The sequence below is a fragment of the Aspergillus brunneoviolaceus genome (assembly GCF_003184695.1).
Source record: "Aspergillus brunneoviolaceus CBS 621.78 unplaced genomic scaffold BO95scaffold_66, whole genome shotgun sequence".
Lineage (NCBI taxonomy): Eukaryota > Fungi > Ascomycota > Eurotiomycetes > Eurotiales > Aspergillaceae > Aspergillus > Aspergillus brunneoviolaceus.
In genome coordinates, this window is record NW_020290796.1 from 179,741 (window position 1) to 201,603 (window position 21,863).

General features: G+C 55.2%; 12 protein-coding genes across 12 annotated transcripts; 5 read left to right on the forward strand and 7 right to left on the reverse strand.

Annotated features, from left to right (window-relative positions):
- Positions 1-263: 263 nt before the first annotated feature.
- Positions 264-2,540, reverse strand: BO95DRAFT_446099 (glycoside hydrolase family 13 protein). The gene is made up of 3 exons (XM_025587298.1): positions 1,765-2,540; positions 935-1,697; positions 264-867 (listed from the first exon to the last, which is right to left on the reverse strand). Exons 1-3 carry the CDS (start codon positions 2,234-2,236, stop codon positions 333-335), a joined length of 1,770 nt encoding a protein of 589 aa, XP_025438876.1. The 5' UTR covers positions 2,237-2,540; the 3' UTR covers positions 264-332.
- A 522-nt stretch (positions 2,541-3,062) lies between these two features.
- On the forward strand, positions 3,063-3,651 carry BO95DRAFT_446101 (uncharacterized protein). The gene is made up of 4 exons (XM_025587299.1): positions 3,063-3,106; positions 3,187-3,273; positions 3,333-3,468; positions 3,527-3,651. The coding sequence occupies exons 1-4, from the start codon at positions 3,088-3,090 to the stop codon at positions 3,585-3,587; spliced, it is 303 nt and encodes a 100-aa protein (XP_025438877.1). The 5' UTR covers positions 3,063-3,087; the 3' UTR covers positions 3,588-3,651.
- A 183-nt stretch (positions 3,652-3,834) lies between these two features.
- Positions 3,835-4,378, reverse strand: BO95DRAFT_320499 (DUF4396 domain-containing protein; the record flags this gene model as incomplete). Its single annotated transcript, XM_025581786.1, has 2 exons — positions 3,835-4,127; positions 4,198-4,378. Coding segments are annotated over 2 exons (474 nt in total), but the record flags the coding sequence as incomplete, so codon positions are not given.
- Positions 4,379-4,909: 531 nt separating this feature from the next.
- On the reverse strand, positions 4,910-5,209 carry BO95DRAFT_446104 (uncharacterized protein; the record flags this gene model as incomplete). The annotated part of the gene is made up of 1 exon (XM_025587300.1): positions 4,910-5,209. A coding segment is annotated over exon 1 (224 nt), but the record flags the coding sequence as incomplete, so codon positions are not given.
- Positions 5,210-5,366: 157 nt separating this feature from the next.
- Positions 5,367-6,514, forward strand: BO95DRAFT_238461 (molybdopterin synthase catalytic subunit). The gene has a single exon (XM_025581333.1). It carries the CDS (start codon positions 5,603-5,605, stop codon positions 6,227-6,229), a length of 627 nt encoding a protein of 208 aa, XP_025438880.1. The 5' UTR covers positions 5,367-5,602; the 3' UTR covers positions 6,230-6,514.
- BO95DRAFT_446105 (SCO family protein) lies at positions 6,392-7,638 on the reverse strand. Its single transcript, XM_025587301.1, has 3 exons — positions 7,082-7,638; positions 6,678-7,002; positions 6,392-6,605 (listed from the first exon to the last, which is right to left on the reverse strand). Exons 1-3 carry the CDS (start codon positions 7,538-7,540, stop codon positions 6,484-6,486), a joined length of 906 nt encoding a protein of 301 aa, XP_025438881.1. The 5' UTR covers positions 7,541-7,638; the 3' UTR covers positions 6,392-6,483.
- Positions 7,639-8,403: 765 nt separating this feature from the next.
- BO95DRAFT_475948 (uncharacterized protein) lies at positions 8,404-12,603 on the reverse strand. Its single transcript, XM_025589893.1, has 2 exons — positions 12,123-12,603; positions 8,404-11,227 (listed from the first exon to the last, which is right to left on the reverse strand). Exons 1-2 carry the CDS (start codon positions 12,151-12,153, stop codon positions 8,901-8,903), a joined length of 2,358 nt encoding a protein of 785 aa, XP_025438882.1. The 5' UTR covers positions 12,154-12,603; the 3' UTR covers positions 8,404-8,900.
- A 3,086-nt stretch (positions 12,604-15,689) lies between these two features.
- BO95DRAFT_517246 (uncharacterized protein) lies at positions 15,690-17,509 on the forward strand (the record flags this gene model as incomplete). The annotated part of the gene is made up of 1 exon (XM_025591886.1): positions 15,690-17,509. The coding sequence occupies one exon, from the start codon at positions 15,690-15,692 to the stop codon at positions 17,382-17,384; it is 1,695 nt and encodes a 564-aa protein (XP_025438883.1). The 3' UTR covers positions 17,385-17,509.
- On the forward strand, positions 17,507-18,042 carry BO95DRAFT_238509 (uncharacterized protein). Its single transcript, XM_025581334.1, has one exon. The coding sequence runs from the start codon at positions 17,628-17,630 to the stop codon at positions 17,952-17,954; it is 327 nt and encodes a 108-aa protein (XP_025438884.1). The 5' UTR covers positions 17,507-17,627; the 3' UTR covers positions 17,955-18,042.
- Positions 18,043-18,989: 947 nt separating this feature from the next.
- On the reverse strand, positions 18,990-19,781 carry BO95DRAFT_455921 (Yae1 family protein; the record flags this gene model as incomplete). The annotated part of the gene is made up of 2 exons (XM_025588379.1): positions 18,990-19,343; positions 19,485-19,781. The coding sequence occupies 2 exons, from the start codon at positions 19,779-19,781 to the stop codon at positions 18,990-18,992; spliced, it is 651 nt and encodes a 216-aa protein (XP_025438885.1).
- A 253-nt stretch (positions 19,782-20,034) lies between these two features.
- On the forward strand, positions 20,035-21,368 carry BO95DRAFT_475951 (uncharacterized protein). The gene has a single exon (XM_025589894.1). It carries the CDS (start codon positions 20,325-20,327, stop codon positions 21,270-21,272), a length of 948 nt encoding a protein of 315 aa, XP_025438886.1. The 5' UTR covers positions 20,035-20,324; the 3' UTR covers positions 21,273-21,368.
- Positions 21,369-21,403: 35 nt separating this feature from the next.
- Positions 21,404-21,721, reverse strand: BO95DRAFT_370974 (uncharacterized protein; the record flags this gene model as incomplete). The annotated part of the gene is made up of 1 exon (XM_025582937.1): positions 21,404-21,721. A coding segment is annotated over one exon (318 nt), but the record flags the coding sequence as incomplete, so codon positions are not given.
- Positions 21,722-21,863: the final 142 nt, after the last annotated feature.

Sequence of the window (21,863 nt, forward strand, 5' to 3'; positions counted from 1 at the left end):
AATGCATTTGCTCTGGGTTGGTTTGGTGTCGGAGTAAAAGAACATGGGAATGTGGGGTTGAGTTATTAACTTCGCAGGCTTTGCTACCTAAGTCACCAACCATTGCGTACTCTGGCATCTTATCACACCTTTACCCAATCTCCCTACCAGGTAAGGGGAGTATCCCATGAAACCATATCTGCTGAGACGCAAACTCCAGGATCTAAGTGCATGAGCCAAGACCCAATCCCGATCAGAAAGTGCAGTCATCTTATTAAAAGTCTTGTTAAAATCATGTAGTTTACTTCGCGCACGTCGAAATCATTCGTTTCCAGCCCGTCATCAAAATCATTTCACGCCTGCACCAGCACAACCACCGCCTCATACGGACGGAGCGACCATTTCCCACCACTCCGGATTCTCCCCTCGGCCGACTCGGCGCTCTCGTATGTGTTCAAAACCACCTCCTTCACGGCCCCCACCCCATTGGCGACCGGGTCCCACTCCAGCGTCTGGTCGGTCCAGTTGGCCAGCACCAGCGCCTTCTGGTCCTCGTACTGCCGGGTGTACGCGAAGACCCCCTGGCTCTCCCTGTCGACCAGCGTGTAGTCCCCGTAGACAAAGATGTCGAGGTACTTCTTCCGCAGCCGCAGCACGGAGGCCCAGTAGTGGTACGTCGACTGCGGGTCCTTGACCTGCGCCTCGGCGTTGACGCGCTCGGAGTCGGGGTTGACCGCCATCCAGGGCTTGACGTTGGGGCCGGTGAAGCCGCCGTTCGGGCCCGCGGACCATTGCACCGGGGTGCGGGCGTTGTCGCGGGATTTCTTCTGGTATTCCTGGCGGGCGATCCTCTGCGCTTCGGTGTCGTCGGGTTTCTGTTTGAGGAGTCTGTAGTCCACGTACAAGTCAGTCTCTATTCCGCATCTTTTCTTCTTTTCCGGGCAGAACATCTTACCTATGCCAGTGGTTGAGACAGTCAATGTCCTTGTACTCGCTGATATCCCACTCCACGGGCACATTCCTCATCCCCAGCTCCTGGCCCTGGTACACAAACGGCGTACCAGACTGCAGCGCCAGGATCGTCGCCAGCATCTTCCCGGCCTCGGTGCGGAACTCCTCCTTCGCGTTCGTGTACCGGTCAATCGAGCGCGGCTGATCGTGGTTCTCCCAGTACAGGGCATTCCAGCCATCATTCTCGTACATGAACTTCTGCCACGTCTCGAAGAAGCTCTTGAGGTCGGTGAGCTTCCAGCTGCCGGGCCGAAACTTGTCGCCGTACGGGCCGTGGTCGATGTCGACGTGCTCGAAGTTGAAGATCATGTTGATCTCGTTGCGGTCGTAGCGCACGGCGCGGAGGACCTCGTCGGTGTCGCGAACGAAGGGCATCTCGCCCACGCTGAAGGCGTCGTACTCCTTCAGGATCTGGCCGATGCCCTGCAGGTACTCGTGCAGTCGCGGCCCGTTGGCGTAGTACTTGTCGCCCCACTGCCAGGGCGTCCGCGGGTCCTGGACGGGCGCGTCGGGAAACTGCTGGTCCTTGCTGATGAAGTTGATGACGTCCATCCGGAACCCGTCGGCGCCCTTGTCCAGCCAGAAGCGCACGATGTCGTGCACCGCCTGGCGCACGGGCGGGTGCTCCCAGTTGAGGTCGGGCTGCTCGGTCGCGTACAGGTGGAGGTAGTATTCCTGAGTGTGCTCGTCCCACTGCCAGGCGCTTCCTACAGGGGTGATGGTGGAAATATTAGCCTCGTATCCCTGTCTGTGAAATGCAGAGCCGAAAGTCACCTTGGAAGTGTGAAACCCAATTGTTGGGCGGTTGGCGATTGCCCTGCTCGTCATACCGCGCCGGCTTCCAGACGTACCAATTCCGGTACTCGTTGTCCTTGGAACTGCGCGACTGCTTGAACCACTCGTGCTGGTCGCTGGTGTGGTTGACCACGAGATCCATGAGCAGCTTCATGCCCCGCGCGTGGCAGCCCTGGATGAGGTTCTCGACGTCCGCGACCGTGCCGTACTCGTCGGCGATGCTGTAATAATCGGAGATGTCGTAGCCCATGTCGACCTGGGGCGACTTGTAGGAGGGGCAGAGCCAGACGATATCGACGCCCAGGCCCTTGATGTAGTCCAGCTTCGAGACGATGCCGGGGATGTCGCCGATGCCGTCATCGTTGCTGTCTTTGTAGGAGGCGGGCCAGATCTGATAGACGGAGCTCTCCTTCCACCAGGCGCGGTGAATCTGGGAGGAAGGTTTGGGCATCACGGGCTAAAGGTGAATTATGGGGGGTGGTAAGGGATGGATGACCGTGAGGATTGAGGATAGAAGGAGGGGTCGATCATGCTTCTTATTTGTTTTGGTGTAGCTGGCAATGAGGGGCAGTGCTTCTGCGCTGTGCTCCATCGAAGATCAACTTCGGGGGGTGTCTCGCATGCGGAGAAATTCTCGGTGGGTTTGGTTGTCCACTTCTCCCAGGTGGTATGCCACTCATGCTCCGGGTCTGGGTGGATCAATTGTCCACTCACTTCCAGTCTCTGATGGACATCTGGTTTACACATGCACCCACTTTTTTTGGGGACATGAGAGGGTGGGGATGGGATGAGATCGTCCCCGGTTGTTTTGGAGGGGCCCGGAGATGCAATGGCCAACTGGCAACCGCCACTATGCAACTCATCCTGCCTCTCGGTCCGACTTGTGACCAATTGACTTGTGAGAATCAATCCAGCATCTACCCCTCAACCATGGTATGCAGATTCGAGTATGTCGAGCATGTGAACTATAAGTACAAGGGTGTGCTTCCAGTACATACCCAATGAATATAGCATTAGCAGCATTGAGGAATTGATCTCGAATTGAATCTAAATCATAGACACTGCACACCCGTTAGCCTACCTAGTAACTTACTGAGTCAGGTAGTTATAGAACTGTAGATCATTCAGGCACAATTATGAACCGGAATTATCCCGCCGGCAATCGGTTCAACTCCGTCCTCAGCTTACTACCACCTGCTTTAAAAGCAAGGATATCATCTTCATAAACAGAGCCGAATCTCATCTTTAACGTGAATTTGACTAGGTCCAAAGACTATTAGAATAAGAACAATCACCTACAACATGGCCATCTACCACATCGGTACCTCAACCCCGCCATCTCTCCATAGTCCATACATTCCACCCCCTGCCCACATTGTTGGAACTAACACTTCCAACCAGTTCTCTTCCGCCTCAAGCCCGGCGTCACCAAGGCCCAGATCGACCAATGGTCGAGCATAGCGAAAGGCATGGTCGGCCAGATCCCGGGTAAGCTCGAGCGACTCACTTCCTCCCCGTTTATGAAACCAAAATTAAGCCCTCTCCAGGTCTCCGAGAACTCCACGCCGGCAGCCCCCTCGCGGCCACAGCCGCTAGAGCCAAGGGCTTCGACATGGGACTCGTGGCGATTCTGGAAAAGCCCGAGGATGTACAAGCGTATGCCGCGCATCCTGCGCACCTGGAGTCGGTTGATCCGTTTCTGTCATCGACGATGGGCCCAGTGACTAACCTGATGGTTTAGGGTTCACAAACTGAGAGAGGAGCTGTGCGATGATACGTTGGCCTACGACTTGGAATTTTGAGGCACGGAAGTAAATAAGCCGGGGTTCTGGTTCTGGCAGGAGGAGAGGGCTGGGAGGCTAGGACCAAGCTACAGGATGTACTGTCAGGCAACGAGATTCTAAATACACGCGCTTATCTTACACTGCGGCTGCACATCTGCGACGGTTAAAACTTTCCCGGCTTGCAGACCAGTAATCCCGAGTGCATCAGGGATTATTACCAGCTCTTCGCAGCACCTTTCAAATTCCCCAGAGAAAGGATACGAGGTCAATGGCAAGCCTTCCCGTACTTCCGCAACCGCCAATAGTTGTACGGCAACGGGGCCAGATACCCAGCGCCCACCGACACGCCCGCCGCCAGCCAGAACCGCGGGTCCCCGACATCGACCACGCCCCCGGTCAGATGATAATCCACCGCATTCTCGGCGATCTCCATCGCCAGCATGGAGACCATGCTCATCCCCATGGCCGTCCGGCAGGCCATCGGCAGGGAGAGCTGGTCTGCGCCCCGCCAGAGGAGATACGTTTCAAGCATGACGGAGGTGGTTATGCCGGAGGCCACTGGTTCCGGAGTATCTGAGGTCAGTCGCTTGGGATCATCGGAGTCAGTCGGGGTAGAAAGAAAACGTACTGGATAGTCCCATGATCGTGGTCATCCCGAGATCCGGGGCAAAGCTTTGCAGCATCCAGAGGGCGGAGAAGTCACCGATGGTGCAGCCGACGAGGCACCGGAGGGTGTTGATCCGTGCGCGCTTCCATGAGGAGCGGCAGGTCCAGAACGAGCGACTAAGGATGGAGGATGTTGAGGGCCGCGGCGCGGGGCTCGCGGGGGGTATCTGTGGTGTTGGAATTGGATTGTTGTGGCATGGTTTCGATCCTCCCTTGGGTGGAGAGCATTGTTGGTGATATACCCGGGAGCCAAGGAGGGACGATAAGGACGGAGGTAATCTTGTCCGTCGAGTGATGACACTTCTGCAGTGGAGATACATCTTCAGCCTATTATTGCTGAGAAAAGGGCTCATAGGAGGTTTCAGTTCCAGGCACAGAAAAGCAAAAGGGCCGGGGTTATCTGTCCTTCATTGCGATAAAATTCTGCCTCCCATCAACGCGAAAATCGCGCAGTCGGCGAATGCTTTCGGGGACTTGGGTAGAGTATCCTTCTTCTACGGAAATTGGACAAGTGCACCCAATGGTCAAGCAAGGAGTTTCGGGCTTCGAAGATAGCTTTTTGGTAGAGAATATGCCTCCGTTGACCTCGAGCTAAGCTGGTTGCTCGATAGATTGTGTGGCGACGAGGGTATACACTACTGATACACGGTGGGTTCCACAACTTCATAAAGCAACGAGTTGTCCATCTAGTTCTAAGTTAGATCTAACTTTTTGCATAACTTTCAGCAGTAGCACACTAGTCAAGATTTTGATCATCCAAAAATTCCACGCTCAACTTCCTGGCTTGAATATTTTGAGAGGCACGATGTTTGGAAGTGCCAACTCGCATACAACAGACTAAATCCGTAGGTGCTACAACCAATGCCGTGCAAGCTCCGGAAATATTATGAAGATATCTCTTAGCCACGAAGTGTAAAGACAACCAAAGAAGCCACAAAGAAGTCAATCTGGTGTCCTGATCCATGCGCCGTCGGGCTCTCGAAATCTCGAGGCTAACTCAATGTCAACAGCAATCACCGTGGATCAGAGGACAACTTCCCGCTAATCCAGATATGGTCAACGTCACTGCAGTCTCGACCGCCTGCTCGATCGGTCAGCTCCCCGCCGACGCTGATCATTGATAAGCTATCTGAATGGAGTCATCGCATGTGGACTCTTTGCTTTATCTATTCTTGTTCACCTGCCATTGATCTCGACTGAGGTCACACACACTTACTCTACTCGAGCAATCTTCCTACGAAAATCATCTCACCCACTCATTATCCACCCATCCGGAATCTTCAAACAAACCTCCCACAAACAAACCAAATACACCACCACCACCACCACCACCACCCACAAACAGCGCCATACACAACAAACCCACCATGTCCACGTCAACACCAGCCCCCCATTCCTCCGAACCACAACCTCAAAGCCAACCGCCACAAGAACAACAACAACCCCAACCCTCCCAACCTCAACCCCAACAACAAGAAGACCCAGACCCCCTCCCCGCCCACCTAAACCCATCCACCTACCCCCGCACAACGCACAACCCCACCCTAAACACACACATCACGCTCACCTACGACCCGCTCGACGCCACCGCCGCCCTGCAGCTGGTCTCCTCGCCGCAAGCCGGCGCCAACGTCCTCTTCCTCGGCACCACGCGGGACACCTTCGGGGCGCGCGCCGTCGCGCAGCTCAGCTACACGGCGTACCCGCCGCTCGCGCTGAAGACGCTCTCCCAGATCGCCGAGGCGGCGGTGCACGCCCACCGCCTGCTGGGGGTGGCGATCGCACACCGGCTGGGCGACGTGCCCATCGGGGAGAGCAGCATCGCCATCGCGGTGAGTGCGGGCCACCGCGGCGCGGCGTGGCGGGCCGGCGAGGAGGTGCTGGAGCGGTGCAAGGAGCGGGCCGAGATCTGGAAGCGCGAGGTGTTTGTCGATGGGGGCGGGGAGTGGCGCGAGAATCGGGAGAGGGATCGCGAGGGGGCGTTGGTGGGGTAGTTCCCTTGGGGTTTATCCGGGAGAAGGAGGATTTGCATAGCCGGGTTTGGAGGGGGGAAGTTTTAAGGGCGTTGGAGGGGTGTATATACTTGAACTGGGTGCGGGAGGATTGTCCATGTGTAACTCTAGATATTCATGGCGAGTTATTGAGCTGCGAGGCCGGCCACACGAACATTTCAGTTTCTTCACATTTTACAGAGTAGGGTATTATATTGTACAACATATTGGCCCCCCTAAATCAAACAGCCACGAATCTAATCCTTCCTCAAGGGCTTGCCCTCGCGCTTCCAGTCGTTGATGTGCTCCATAATAGTCCGCGTGGCGGACTCGGGCGTGTCCTGCCGTCCGATACACTCCACAAAGTCGTTATCCGGGTCTGCAGGGAAGCACGAGAAAATGTTAGCCCAGGTCCTGAATCCAAACCAATCTCCGAAACAAAAAAGCTCACCCATAAGGTAAAAGTAAATACTATGGTCCACCAAATAATCCTCTCCCGGCTTGATATCCCGCGGAGTACTGAAGTACACGCGATACTGCTTGCACACATTGCGCACCTGGTCGTACGTGCCCGTCAACCCGATGATGCCCGGGTGGAACTCCTTCAAATACTCGCGCAGCACCTCGGGCGTGTCGCGGACGGGGTCACAGGTAATAAACACGGGCAAGAAGATCTTCTCGCCGCCGGTGGCCTCGTTGACCTTGTCGATGATCTCGGCCATCTTGTCCAGCTCGTCCGGGCAGATATCCGGGCAGTGGGTGAATCCGAAGTAGACCTAGCAAGCCAGCCACACCAATTAGTCGTCTGGGTGATTGAGCCCGAAGGGGGGGAAGGGAAGGCTCAGGTAAACTCACAAAACTATACTTCCCCTTCAGATCCTCGGCCGTGAACTCCTTCCCATCCAGATCCTTCAGCGTGAAGGGCCCCCCGACCTTGGGCTTGCCCACCCCCTTGCTCATCTCCGCGATGCGCTTGCGCTCCAGCCGCTCCTTCTCCACCCGGAAATAGATGATCATGCCGCCGCCCGTCAGCACGAACAGCAGCGCCGACTTCCACGAGAACGGGCCCGTCGAGTTGCGCGCCTTCAGCTGGCCCATCGTCGGGGATTTCTTGAGGTGGGCCCGCGAGGTCGAGAAGGCGCGGTGCGCGATGGTGGTGGTGGTGCCATTGTTCAATGTGCAGGCAGCGGCTGTTTGGGTGTTCACGGTCGTCCGTGCAAGGGTCCGATTCAAGGTCGTGGACTCGAGCGAGAACGGGGAAGCGCGCGAGGCACGCGCGAGAATGCGGCTCGCCGGTCGAATTGAGGAAGCCATTATTTCGATTTTTATTCAATTGATGGGGATGGAGGAGAGGGCAAGGGAAAGTGGCCTGACTTGACTGCGCGGAGGATTTTGTTTCTCGGACGGAGAACTTGACGGCGGTCGGTCGGGTCGGAGGTGTGCCCGGCCTGCCCGTGGTTTGGATGCGCTCCAGTCCGGCTGGCCCGCCGCCGGGGTTTGGCTTGATGGAGTCCATTTACGGTTTAGTGCGGTTGGTGGTACAGTGACTCTGGGATCATCACGTGAAACTATCTACGGAGTATAGGAAGTATATCGAACAACTTGGTATGAGTATGTTCGAGGACTTTGACAACAACGGGCTGTCTTGGGTTTACTCTCATCCTCTTCTACTCCCTCCCCACCATCATCGTCGTCTGTCATGCCTGCCCCCTTTCACCTCCTACGCGATCGTCCGGCTGACGCCGTGTCCAACACATCCACTTCCAAGCAGGGCTCTCATTACGCAAACATGGGCGATATGAAGGACACAGACAAGAAGACCAAGGAGCCTGTTGAGACCGACGCCACTGATCGCCCCAAAGAGAAGCTGCCTCTGACAAAGATACTGATATCATCGAAAGGCGCCTACATTTGGTAGAAATCCTCAAAGTGTTCTCGATTGTCCAAGCCCGCATCCCGAATGGCGACTACGGCCATCTTCTCCTCCAGATTTCTGAGGATGATTTTCCCAACTTTCCCTGGAGGATTACTGCTCAGTATGACGGTACCCCTGGGCCCCCTGAAGTAGTCTTCACAATCGAGCGTACCCTGTCCACGGACGAGATCATCGCCGCTAATCGCGAGCTGCCTGAACCCAACTGTGAGACAACCCGCCAGCACAAGCTGTAATCCGACTTCACGAGTGTGGCCTTCACCCCCTCGGTTCACAGACAGGTTAATCCAAAGGTCAAAGTTTTGCTCGGCTCCTGAAGCCCTGTATTGGCATTCACTACAATGTGATTTACCGCGCGTGTAGTAGATCTGAAAAGGCCAGGACCGATGTTACACTTTGCGCCTGTTTCGCTGCAAACATGGAATCACGAACTTTGATAGCATTACATTAATTACACCGCGTGCTTTCCTCGCAAGCAAAGTCTGGATATCCATGGAGAGGATGTGTGCCATGCAAGCAACGCTCACTGGATCTCAGTTTCTTGGATCAAAAGGAGTATGCGGGTCGAATATGGCACATGGAATGTGATCGAAGGAGACATGCGAAAGCGAAGCAAGGAGGTATTGTCGTACGAGAAACAAGAAGGAAATGCATGACTGGAAGGAGACGAAACAAGAAACGCAAGACGAGCTTTGGGTCGAAGTTGGCCCTCAGGCGGTATGTACGGTAAAGCTTTCCATCTCACTGTACACTGCGGCTAGCCATACTGGCACGGCTAGGCGTGGTACGTGGCTCTTCTTCTTCAATGACATCGCTTAGGCGAGTAGGATGGCGATGTCGGGGAGTCATTGATTCCCACCCAGAGCCGACGCCCCAGCCCGAGCCACTGTAGTCGACAGTTTGGTTGTAGCCTCCATAGATAGACCCCGACGATGCAGGCAACGAGCTGGGAGGATATCCTGATTCGTCGAGTGAGCCGTGCTCATAATCGTCGCTCCCTTCGGACATTGTCGGAGGATAAACAATCGGCCCTTGTGGATTGCGGCGATAGCTGGCCCCAAATTCGTCTTCGCCTGGTTCACTGCTGGCTACACTAGGACCATACGAGCGATCGTCATTTTCTGACGTTGGTCGAGCAGGGTAGCCGGGCTCTTGGTCGTAATAGTGCGCAGGATACTGCCTCTGAGTTTCTGCAGACGAGGAAGCCGGTGGCGGCCCTTCGACAAAAGGATCCGTGCCGGTGGGCGATGCAGCAGTCTCGCCATAGTATTGACCTTCGATGTCCACCGTGCTCTTTGGCGCGCCTTCACCACTAGTAGCTCCGCCGGTTGCATAGGGGCTCTCGCGAGCTTGAGGACGAGCGGTTGATGCCTGACGATGCGGGGCTCCAGTGACCATAGGCACCACCTGCACTCCTCCCACCAATGTGGGCTCGCCGTTACGCAATGAATTGGTCCTCTCGCGCTCCTCCTGCTCGCGCCGACCAAGTTCTTCCCAGGCGCGGCGAGCCTCTTCTTTCGAGATTTGCAACTCCCGACGCATTTCTTTGAGCAATTCTTCCGCGCGCGACTTGTCGCTTTCAGCCTTCTGCAAGGAGGCAAGAGCGTCCGCGCGAGCTTGCCGTTCAGTTCGTATCTGTCGCTCAAGCTCTGCTTGCAACTCCTTCGCCCTTTCTTGTTCCGTGCGGGTGTCGAAGAACCAGCGCTGAAATTTCCGCTCGGATGATGCGCGCAACCGCTGCAGCTCCACGACGGCGTGAAACAGATTTGCACCAGCAGCAGAAAGATCAGTGACTTGACGAGCCATCTGCTGGTTAAGAGGATCCCGCTCGAGTGCCTCATTGTTCTGTTCCAGCTTGCGGATCCAGTAACCTGTCAACCCTTCCCAGTGAGAAGACAGAGTTTCCCAACGCTCGAAGGCATGCGGGAAAGGCACTCGGCGAGATTGCTGTTGGGGCTGAGATCCTGTGCTCGGTTGGTTAGACACTGGGGCTTGGCCTTGGGGTTTGGAAACCCCTGCAGAGCTCTGAGGCGGGATTTGAGACTGCTGAGCTGGATTGAATTGTCCTGCCGATGTCGTCGGCCTTGCATGACCATGTCCAGCACCGGTGCCTGCTGCCTGTGTAGGAGACAAAGGATCTGGTCGTCGAACGTTGCTAGTCGACCGTTCTGGAATGGTGGTGGTGCGTAAGTCTTGCGCCTCCGGCCCTGTGGGCGCCCTGTGCGTCGCTCGCCGTTGTGAGCCTCTGTCACTCGCAACGCCAGCAGCATAAGGCTGCGCTTGCCCTTGAGCCTTGCTTTGCTCCTGCTCCCGATCCCTAGCTTCCTGTTCTGCCTTCTTGCGAGCTTCGCGGTCCCGGCGCTGTCTCATGATGTCCGTAGGAGTCCGCACACCACTTGGCGGGTGTGGATTGACAGGGACCGGGCCCTGGGCGGCTCGAGACGATCCATTCTGGGTGCGGCCATTGGCGCTGAAGCCGGTTGTACCTGCTGCGTCAGACATGGGCGCATTCACTTCTTCCCAGTCTGTTGTGAAGGGGAATGGTTTGCGAATCGCTTCTTCCAGAGTCCAGAGAATCGCAGATGCTGTGCGCGGGGAAACTCGAGTAGACCTACGGGGCCAGTACGAGGTATCCTCCCGTTCAAGATGATCTTCCGGTGCCGAGTCAGCCTCCTCGTCGTGATCCGTATGCGCTTCCGAAAGGGCAGGACGTAGAGCAGCAACACCGTTGCCGTGGTCCGAGATTGACTGCACCAAGACAGGAATTGTTTGCTCTACTTCAAAAGGACGTCCGGACACATCGACCGATGGCGGGCGCTGAAAGTGACGAGACGTTCTCCGCAACGATCGAGTACTTCCAAAAGCACTCGAGGATCGTAGTTCTGGGTCAAAGGTAGGTTCAGGTAAGGGTCGGGGAGCAGCCTGCTGCTGGCGTTGCGGTGAAAGAGTCGTCAACGTATGTGGATCGTGTACTTCGTAGGTCTCGTCAAACGTGCCGCGATAAGGATAAGACACTGCCGCAGTGGTATGTGAGCGAGGCGGATGCGGATGCGACGACAACGTGAGTGCTGGGACGTAAATATCAATTCCCTTTCCAATGGGGGCTCCAGGAACAGAAGGCTTGCGATCGTAGGGTGGGCTTGGTAACGTGTCAGGGGAGCTGCACAACTTTTGGCACGACTCCGCTTCTTGTCCAGCACACGCACGATACACCGGCCACTGAACACGCAATGGTAGGTCAGTACGTAGGAGACAAGTGGAATGTGGGTATCTCGGGGGATTGAAACACGGGGGAGAACAGCAAAGAGAAAGAGGAGAACATTTCAGAGCGAGCCACGCGACTAAAATTGGCAGAGGCTGGTCGAATAAGAAGGGTCGAAGGGGTCGTGGTGGAAAATGCGATGGCTGGGGGGATTCGGAAGCTGCAGTTGCGCTCACCTGTTCCTGAGAAAGCGCCCTGCCAGACCGCAACGAGCACTACTTCAGAGGCCCGTGGCCGGCATGGAGTAGAGCGAGACAGCCCAATTGCCTCCTTACAAAAGGGGAAGAAGGGGAGCCCAAGCTATGAAGCGGTCTGGATCCAGGGAGTGTGAAGACTGAAGACAACAACAAAGTGGAAAGGAAAGAGAGATGAAAATTGAAGTGGAAGAATTGGAAGAATTGGAAGAATCGGGCAAGAGCTTTGCTTGGGAAAGAAGGGAAGGTGAAACGGGGGGTTTAGCCGGTACCAAAGACTGTACCAAGGATTGTACCAAAGAATAGGTAACTTGGGAACGTACCAAATAATGTCGAGTAAATCTACCCGATCGCAAACCGATGGTTATGGACTCACCAACTCTGACTACCCTTGTCACCTCTTGACTGCTGTTATACGGGATCGAGAATGGACAAGACAAGATGACGTTGGTTTTCTTCTGCACAGCGCAAGGACCAGATCAAAATCCCACACGCTGACACACACACATCCAAACTTGTCTTCCTTGCCTTCCAACATCCCCAACCCCCCCGCCTTTACAGGTTGCACACAGCTCAATTAAGGCCGACTGCGACTCGTCGGACAACCAACAATTTGACTACCCAAGGTGACTGATTTCATGAGTTTGCCTGAGCGTACTTGGTTTCGAGTCCCGTATCTTCTGCTGATCGCGGATTGATCGCCTCTAGATCAGTGTTGGATCTCGACAATCTCTGTCAGATCTTTCCTCCTGCACATGAACCAAACAAACATCCCTCGTCATGGATCCAGTATCTCTTTCTACATCGATGAAGAGCCATTGCATCATCGCGACAAGCCGTCCGGCAATTAAGTATATATAGAAACCCGCGCTAGCCAAGCTCTGTCCTTGCAATGGCCCAATCCGAGGCGGATGTGCTGGCGATTCCTGGATGGGGATTCAGTCCCGACCCGTCATCATTAGGTCGCCGCCTGTCAACTCCTTCTCTGCCCATTCTGTCAAGTCATGATTGTCTAGATGAAGTTGATGTTCATGTCGGCTGGAAACAGCCTCATCATGAAGTGTTAATCAATCGCCAATTATGACAACTTCATGCGAGCGAAAGCGATTTGTCGACAGTCCAGCAGTTTCTGACTTTCGGGCTCTTGCTCAGCGACTCCACATCGGCTCCATCAGCGGAGCACAGACCTGGACTTGCTGATGGCGGTACCTTAGACTATTGACTAGTCCTCTTTTATGGTCGCACGAGAGGCCGTTGATCGATCCGGAGAAATTTGATCTGGACCTTTGGAGATCCATCACTACCTTATCACCCTCGGATTTGGGTGCTACCAATAAGACTCAGCAGGTGACACCCCTGGTCCATTTAGTTCGTCGACCTGGGAAGGTTCAGTCACAGAGTCGGACTCTGTGTTTGTTCTTACCGTTTGGGTCTCATTCGGTTCTTAGTGGACGTTCGGAAGTTGAAGGGAACCAGCTACCTGGTCAGCTTACAACCATCTCTAAGCCTTTTGGGACAGACGAGTAAGATGCAAGGGCCTTTCGGCTCGGCTCCCAATTGACTTTGAGGAAAGCTTTTCCATCCGTCCCGGTTTCAGACCTATCGAACTGCCTTGCAGCCGGTCTCACACACAAAACTGCTTTGCTCACATCGTCTCCTGTTCAATTTGCCACCCAATCTGGTGGGAGCGAGAAAAGTAATTATGGTCCAAAGAAAGGTGGGGATTCGGAGCGCCGCTTGTGTCAAGGCCGTCAACTAAGTGCAGCTCACAAGACTACGACCACAAATTAGTCTGATAACTCTTCACTGAGGTCTTATCACCGAAGTACGAATTTGGACGTCGGCAGGAGGTGACAGCTGTGGTACCCGAAACGTCGTGCAGAAAGGCCCCGTGAAGAAATTGTCAGAACTACATGCAAAATGCCTCGGGACAGCAATCCACACCAATAATCTCTATGCATCGGTCCATGAGTCCAGTGACATTCGAGACGGCGATCTTATGCTAACCGTACTCTGTATGCCGACTATGGCCGCGCTTCATGTCTCACGCAGGTCCCCTCAAAAGTAGTTTTGCATCGAAGCATGCATGAGGTGAAATAAGACCATAGCCTGATATGCAGGTCCGGAATGCGGGCCTTACAATGCGTTTCGTATCCGACGGACCGAGACTTGACCAGTAGGCAAGATCGCGATACTCGTCTCTCAAACCTTTTGTTTTCTCTGTTCGGATGTCCTTAATATATCTGGGGCAACCTAACATCAAGACTGCTCTGAAAGGAACAGGCGCAACGAAAATGAACCCGCTGCTATGTTTGTAAAGATAAATCGGGACAAACCTGCGATCCTCTGAGATGGATGCCAGCAGTGGTGAAAGGGTACCGCGGGCGTCGATATATATTTTCGAGAAAGCACCAGAATATGCACTTGTGGGGTTGTTGCCACTAAACGGGCTCCATTGCGCTTAAATCAAGGCACAGTGGCAGCGATTAAAGTCTAACATTTACGAAGTGCATCTAGGACAAGTGCAGAATTTGTCATTGGAAAATCGGTTTCTACCTCTTGCAACTGTCTGCAAGCGAGTGAAGATTCGCGACAGAACAGCGCTCGAACAGGGATAACATCCTGCCCAGCCTTTGTTCTGGACGGTGGGTGACCAGCAAGGACTCACAAGAGAAGCTCCCAGGCCAGCGGACCAGCCTGTCGGAGATTAAGAGAAAGAAGGATCAGTTTCGTCTTATAACCAGACCACAATAGGGATGGCGTTGGAAGGCAGGCAGACAGATTTCGAAGCAGGTCTGACTTCAGCTCCTGGGACCCTAATGCAAGCCCCCGGTATCATGGCAACCCGGTATGATAATCTGGAATGCGGCGGACCCTGGTCTACAATTTTCTCCGAACTATGGGTAGCCAGAGCTTCGACGGGGTTTGGCAAACCACGGAGATTTTATGACGAAAGACCCAGATTTCAAAGCTTGATCCGATCCACTGCAATCGGGCTATCGAAAAACTGAATGAAGCAGTAGACCTGGCTTGACAAGGGATTTTGAGGGATGTTGGAAAGGGACGACTGTCTTCACGATCAAGGAGCAAAAAGGATCAACGGCGGGATCGACGTATCACTGCGGAACTAAGTTAGCGAGTGGCCTGTGTCCCAGCGTCTCGGATGAGCCTGATCTCTCACATTTGCCCATCCTCTACCTGCCCCTCAACCTTTGCACAGGGAAAACTTCTAGATCCTCGGTGCCTCGATCATCCTGTGGGTAGAGGTCTGCAATTTCTGTGTGTTCTCGTCGACCATAGACCTGGAATCCACAAACCTTGTAGCTACTCGTGGACTGGCCCTGACCTCGTTTGCACACAACCCAAAAAGAGTCTTTGACAGTTCTTCGCAATCCATTTGATCAATATCATCGCATCGAAATGCGCAGTGCAAGAAATCGGCCTGGTGGTTGGCGCCCTCAGGGCCCTCAGGGATAGGATGACCAACCGCGAAAGGCGTTGATATCCTTCCTCTTTCGGGGGTACGTGCACAACAAGGAAGCTTAACGGGAATGACCCAAAAAGAATCATACTCGAGTAAGTTAATCCTGGAGTTCATAATGAGACCCCGCGTCAACTAAGTTGCGGATCGAGATTCCGAGCCTCCCTTGCTCCTGCGTCGAGGGGCGACCTGCCTTGCTGCACATCTTCATCCCTACCGAAGGACAGGAAGATGTAAGGTCTGATAGGTCATTGGAGTCTGTCCCCACGGACGTTAGAGCTTTTGTTTACACCTTTGAGCATTGGCATGCGTCGGAGCTCCCCCCCGGCCTAGCCACCGTTGCAATGGTTGGATATGCCCTAGGTGGGCCAAGGCGACGTTGTTATTTTTGGCGAGATATGTATAAACATATTCTCCCCTTGGTCCTCGCCATTCTTGATTCCACTGTCTCAATATATTCCTTCGTTTAGTTGATGTCTCTCCTTTCAATTGTACTACGAATCAACCACGTCTCTGTCTTATGCCTCTGATGAGCTGCTTGCATGCCTGAATGACCACGACCAATCTCTCGCTTTACCACAGAACCATATTCCATGGCTAACGGATACGCTCGCATGCCCGGCGAAGTGAACGCCTCTTACAATAGCCGCAAGATATCGCAAACCACACTTTACCCCGAAGCCATCCCGGCCAAGAAGCGGGCTTCATCATTCTACCCTGTCCGAGGCCCGGGGATCGTTGACGAGTCAAACCCAGATCCCTTTTATCTGGAGCACACTCTGGCAGAAGGTGGTCCCTGGGGCCCTGGGCGGCCGCACAGTCGCGATGCCAGACATAGTGACGAAGCCAGTCAGTACTTGATGCTTGGGTCTTTACACAACAACAAAGGCGGCCCTTTCGCAATCTCGTCGCGTGGAGATACCACGAGGTTCCGATCCAACGTCAACCGGTCCACTCTGTCAGTGGTTGAGTTAGAGCATCAATTGAGCCTCCGTGAAATCACTGCCAACCAGCCTTGGGGAGGAAAGTTTCCAAGCTACGATCAATCGTCTTTTAGCTCCGTGCGAACCGACGCGACGCCGGATTTGACACCCAGCAGTTCATTCTCTTCCAACTATTCCGCCCTCACAAACCGGGAAACCATCACTTCGGGGTCAGAATATCAGTCTTTGCTCAACCAACAAGCACCCCCCAGTCCTAGGCGCCAAGTATATCCGGCTTCATCTACACCAGCCAACCTATCTCAGACAACACTGACAACGGAGCCTTCAACACCGACGCGATCGTTGAAGACGCTCGCCGGGCCATCCAACGCATCCACAGACACTCTGGTCATGCAAAGAGTAAGTAGTCACGATCCCGCATCAACCCGTGGGAAGCCATTGCCGTCACTGCCCAACGGCATCCGCAATCGAAACAGCAAGCCCGGTAAGAAAGGGCCACCGCCAGCTCTTCGTCCTCCAATCGCCCCGTCCATGATATCTCCACCATGCTGGTACAACCCAGTGACGAAAGAGCCTCACGTATCGCACTTCGACCAGGCTATGTTCATTTCTGGAAATGACCGTCCGAGCCCGGTGCCGAGTCCGGGTCCAGCGTCACCATCTGTTGAGCGCCACCCGATGGCTAAGCGGCCAGCAACCTCACCGGCGGGGATGATCTGCCAGCACGAGCAGTCGGTCTGGGAGTCCGACTCGGATAGCGAGTCGGTTGATCCAAGGTCCTTGTCCCGCAAGCCCATGGACACTTTGAAGAAGGTCCGAAGCCGAGTACATCTTCGCGTCGCCAAGTCGGCCCCAAAGCTCAACAATACACAGGGTCAAAGTCAACACGCACAGGGATTGGAAAGATTCCCTTCCACGCCCGATCCACCTCCGGAGCTGCTATGTCCGTCGCCTATGCGAGACCTCATTCGGTCTCGGTCCAAAGACATCCTGCGGCCCACCGCGCAGCAGACCCTGAGACTGGTCGCTCCATCCACGACGTCGCTCGTTCAACCGCGATCGCGACGCAATAGCAACGGGGCCGTGAACATCGACATGGACCGCACGACGGCCGCTGCCATGCAAGCCAAGTCGCGACGGCGGCAACGATCGGACTCATCACCCAAGGTTCTGACTGAGGCTGAAAAGCTGTGTACTCTCTGCCGAGAGGACCGATCTGACCGCGCGATTCACCAAAGTCTCACCCTCGCCCGGCCCCCGCTCTATAAACGAGTGTGGGAGTCGTTGCGAGTCCTGGGCTGTCATGGCGATCTTCCTCCCCCGCGACCCCGCCGACCCATGTGATCTTTTCTGGTGTTCTTGATTCTGTGCGCGGACAAGTTTCGATTGGCGCTGAACCATCTTCTCGAAAACGCATTCACGACCAGTGGTCGCGACGACTTTGAACGTTCCCTTTATCTTGATCCAACTTAATGTCTTATGATGCTACCTGATGAGCCTCAGATGAACAGTCTGGGCGGTTTATGACTGGATGCTTCTCCATGTCACCCCATGATATAGCGAGACGCATGCGCTGAGTCTGGAAACATGACGCAGCCGTCTAATGATGCAATGAACATCATCACAATTGATGAGGCAACGAACAGGCGTGAGGGGTCAGCGTGGCCCTCAGTCCTTGCCTCTGCTTCCATCTTTCCGCTACTTACAGCTTTGCTTTCGGTCTGTCATATACACACCCTGCCGGTCTTTCCCACCAAGTTGAACCTTGGACGTTTCTTTTCGTATCTTTCCGAGTTCTCTCATCCACATTCACTCGACGTTTCACTCATGGTGTCTCTACGCCCATCACTCCTTGACTCCGGCCTGACCATAGTCTGGCCCCTATTTCCTAGTGTCCCAGTGTCCTGTCCATAAAAGCCAGTTATCGAGGGCCATAATTTTGCCTTGTCAAGCATGCAAGCCTTCCATTGCCATACTCGTGTAAATCAAAACAAACAAGCCCGGTGGGGCTGGCTTACATACCTGAATTGAATTTTTCCTTGTCTGGAATGTGTGGGGTAATTCCGTCCATGATTTTTTTCTGCGAGTGTAACGATGGCGGATCTGGGAATTTCAGGATCCAACGCCGGGTGGAGGGTGTAGCACGATCCCTGCTTGTAATTTTTGAGGGGTAGGAGTTTATCGCAGGGATATCCCTTGTCGAGAGGGCGTGAAGTCTGACGAACCGGACTCAGCGGTCTAAGTGTTGAAGTGTGATGGACGAAGTAAGGGCCCTTTTACATGTAGTTTGTAGCAGTGAGTTCTGGGGCGGATGGAGTTGTAGTCTGATGTCTACCTAAGTCTAGTCTAGCTAGTCTGGTCTATCTTTAAATGTCCAGGTAGCAACCTACTTAGGCTGTCCACTCCCGTCCCTGCGTATGCGGCTCTACATTGCGAGACAGATTCATGGCCCTTAAATCGCGGACACTGGTTGAGCCTCCAGGTTATCTCCCAGCATCTGGGATGATAGTACGGTGGGCAGCTGGGCAGACACCACCACCTCCACCACCAATCCACCAACCGTGCAGCACAGCACAGCCCTTGTCTCCCTGTCTGGCTCCTCCCGTCGACGGGATGTCTCGAGGGCCGCGCAGTGCCGTTCTGCATGTCTCATGCAAGTGAGTGACTGACTTGGTTGTGCAGCGGATGCAGCGCTTGAGACGGAATCTTTGGCAAGCTGGGATAAGGCCCATGGCAGGTAAATAGACCTGCAGCTCGTAACCCGTCCGTACAATACGGTAGGTAGGGAAGTAGGGTAGGGTAGGGTAGGGTATATCCGCGCCTGTCGCTGCCCCTTCGTCTCCCCTCCCCTCGCCTCCCCACTGCATCCCAACAACCTAACCCCAAGCAGGAAGCAAAGCGCAGCACAGCCCCCAGACAAGAATCTCGAACCTAACCATCCCCCAGAAATCAACCCGACAACTCCTTCAACTCCTTCAACTCCAACGCATCCATATTCTCCTCCCACAGCGCCACCTGGACCCTCCGCTCCCACGCCGAAATCACCTCCTCCGCCTTGCGGGCCAGTTTCGTCTCGGGCAGTTCCGTCTGCTTCCCAGTCCCGGCCTGACCCGGAAGATCCTCCGCAGAAACCACCCCCCCAAACACCTTCCGGATGTCCAACTCCCGGACCGCCCGACGATACAGCCCCAGCAGTTCGGCGCGTTTCCTCTCGCGCGGCGTCTCCTCCGCTGTTGCTGTTGCTGTTGCTGTAGTCGTAGCCGAAGCCGTAGCCGTAGGCGTAGCACCCCCACCCTCACCAGCCTGCAAAGGCAAATCCTCAAACCCAATCACCGTCGCAGCGACACCTTTATCGTTACTCGTAGCCGGGGTATCCCTCCTGCCGACAGCGCCGCCCGGCCTGGAAGCAGCAGCACTGCCACTGCCACTGCCACCAGCTCCAACCTTGCGGACCCCCTTCCGCGCCGGCTCCTCCAGCCCGCGGATCGCCCCCTCCAAGATCCCCAGGATCGTGCCCACGCGCATGCCGAGCTGGGCGCCGACGGGGAAGCCCGCGTCGAAGCCGGATTGCACTTGGGTGGATTTGGCGGCGGCGAGGCCGTCGCGGTAGCCGGCGGTGACGTGTTGGCGGCGGAGGGAGGGGAGGTCGGAGGGTTCGGTTGCGGGAGCGGGAGTGTGGTTGTGGTCGGGGTCGTCGTGGGGTGGGGAGGAGCCGAAGATGTCGTCTAGAGTGTTTTCCATTTTGTCGGTGTTTGGAGGGTGAGGTGTATGTGTATGTGTATGTGTATGTGGGTAGTGGTGAGGGGAGGAGTGAGTTGCGGGATTGGAAAAAAAGTTCGAGCGGGGAAAAAATATATTGAACGGAGCAGTGGAGTCGCTTCGGGGTTAGTGGCGTTAAGGCGTTACGTACTGGTAGTTAAGGTTGGGTCGGATCTGATATGATCGATCGTATTATATACTTTTCATTATACACAAGTATGTGACTATGCCCTGTGTGTCTAGGGAGAGTTGACAAGATCTGGCATACTACTGGGTATTAATTTCCAGTTACTTGGTCGAGTTCCCTGCAGGTCTTCAGGACAGCGACAGCTACTATAGGCCCAAACTCGCCGAACAAGGAAGCACAAGCGCAAGTCCCACGGTGTTTCGGCGCGCATTAGCCTCCGTTCGCCTTTCTTATATGAGATCAAGGGAGTATTCACGGAAAACACGACCTCTCTCTTTCCAAGCTCATTGACTGTATGGTAGTCCATAGTCCATAGTGCATACCCAACTCCATCAAAGATGCCCCCTCGCCTCCGCCTCCGCCTCCTCTACCTCCTCACGCCCCCAACCCTCCTAACCTACACCATCCACCGCACCCTCACCCACCTGGAAACCAAATACCCCCCAATCCCCGCCGCCCAAGGCAGCACCGCCGCCCTCACCACCCCAACCAACCCATCCACCCAACGCTGCGCCGAAATCGACATCTACCAGGCCCGCGTCCCGGTCCGCGCCTTGCTGCGCGCCGAGGCCGCCCTCACCGGCACCGACCCAAACACCACCACCACCACCACCGAGAACAACCCAAACAATCCCCCCCGAGTCTCGCAAGCCACGCTCCAAAAAGCATGGGCCCACCTCTTCCTCACCAGCCCGATCCTGCAAACCGAAGCCAAGCTCATCGGCCTCCTCACCACGGGGCGATTCCACCCGGGCGATGTGGGGTTGTCGGCTGCGGGGTTTGCGGCGGTGCCGTCGGACACTGTCCCCGACACTGTCATCGACACCGACACTGCCCCCAAAGATCCCGAAAGTCAAGGCTGGCAGAAACGCAAACTCATCAATGGCGGGTTCATCGTCGAACGCGACCCCGAAAGCCCCGGGGGATTGCTGGCCAGCTGGCGGATTCCGGACGAGGCACGGGAGTTCTTTGAGCGGCTCGCGCGATGGGGATATCCGTGTCGGTTGATGAGTGGCGGGCGGCATGAGTGGGGGGTTTCGGAGGTGTATTTTTGTAAATCAGAGGATGGGGGAGGGGGAGAGGGAGAGGGAGAGGGAGAGGGAGAGGGAGAGGGCAAGGCAGGGGAATGGGTGGTGGATGTGCGGTTCGGGTCGGCGCATGATTATGAGATTGTCGAGGCGGAGGGGGCAGCACAGAAGGTGGTGCCGCGGTGGGTGGGCAGGTTGCATCGCGGGTTTGCGAGGGTGTTGGTGGAGGATGCTGTGAGACGGTTGAGGGATTGGTAGGTGGATTGATGAGTTGATAGCTTGGGTTTGACGATGAAGTGTATACTATACTGTGTTACACTACACTATACTATACTGCACTGCACTGTACTGCACACCCCAGATGAAGCGTGCTTGTTCTGGATTCTCTTCTAACAATCCTCCCCATGCGCGACAACCCCCCACCCCCTCCACCCCGTATACTTCACGCACACCTCCCACCCGCTCCGGATCACCTGGACATCACCCCCGGAGTCGGTCCCGCACCCCGCCCCATACAGACACAGATCGTACGCGCTGCTCGTGCTGGGGCTCTTCCACGAGAACGTGTCCACGGTGCTCGCGTTCAGCCCCGCGTCCAGCGCGGCGCAACCGTCCGTCGCGGCCACGCCCTGCCGGTGCCAGAGCGAGAGGTCGAACGAGGTCGTGTTGGGGTCGCAGCCTGGGCTGAAGAGGCGGAGGTCCCACTTTTCCTCACGCGTGTATTAGCATGAGTGTCTTTTAAATTAGGGGGGGTTGAGGTGGGTGGGTGCCTTGGGGATAAGTGGAGGGACAGTGGACGATGCAGTGTGCAGGGTTGTGTATAGGTAGTTGAGTGTGCATGGTTTGGTT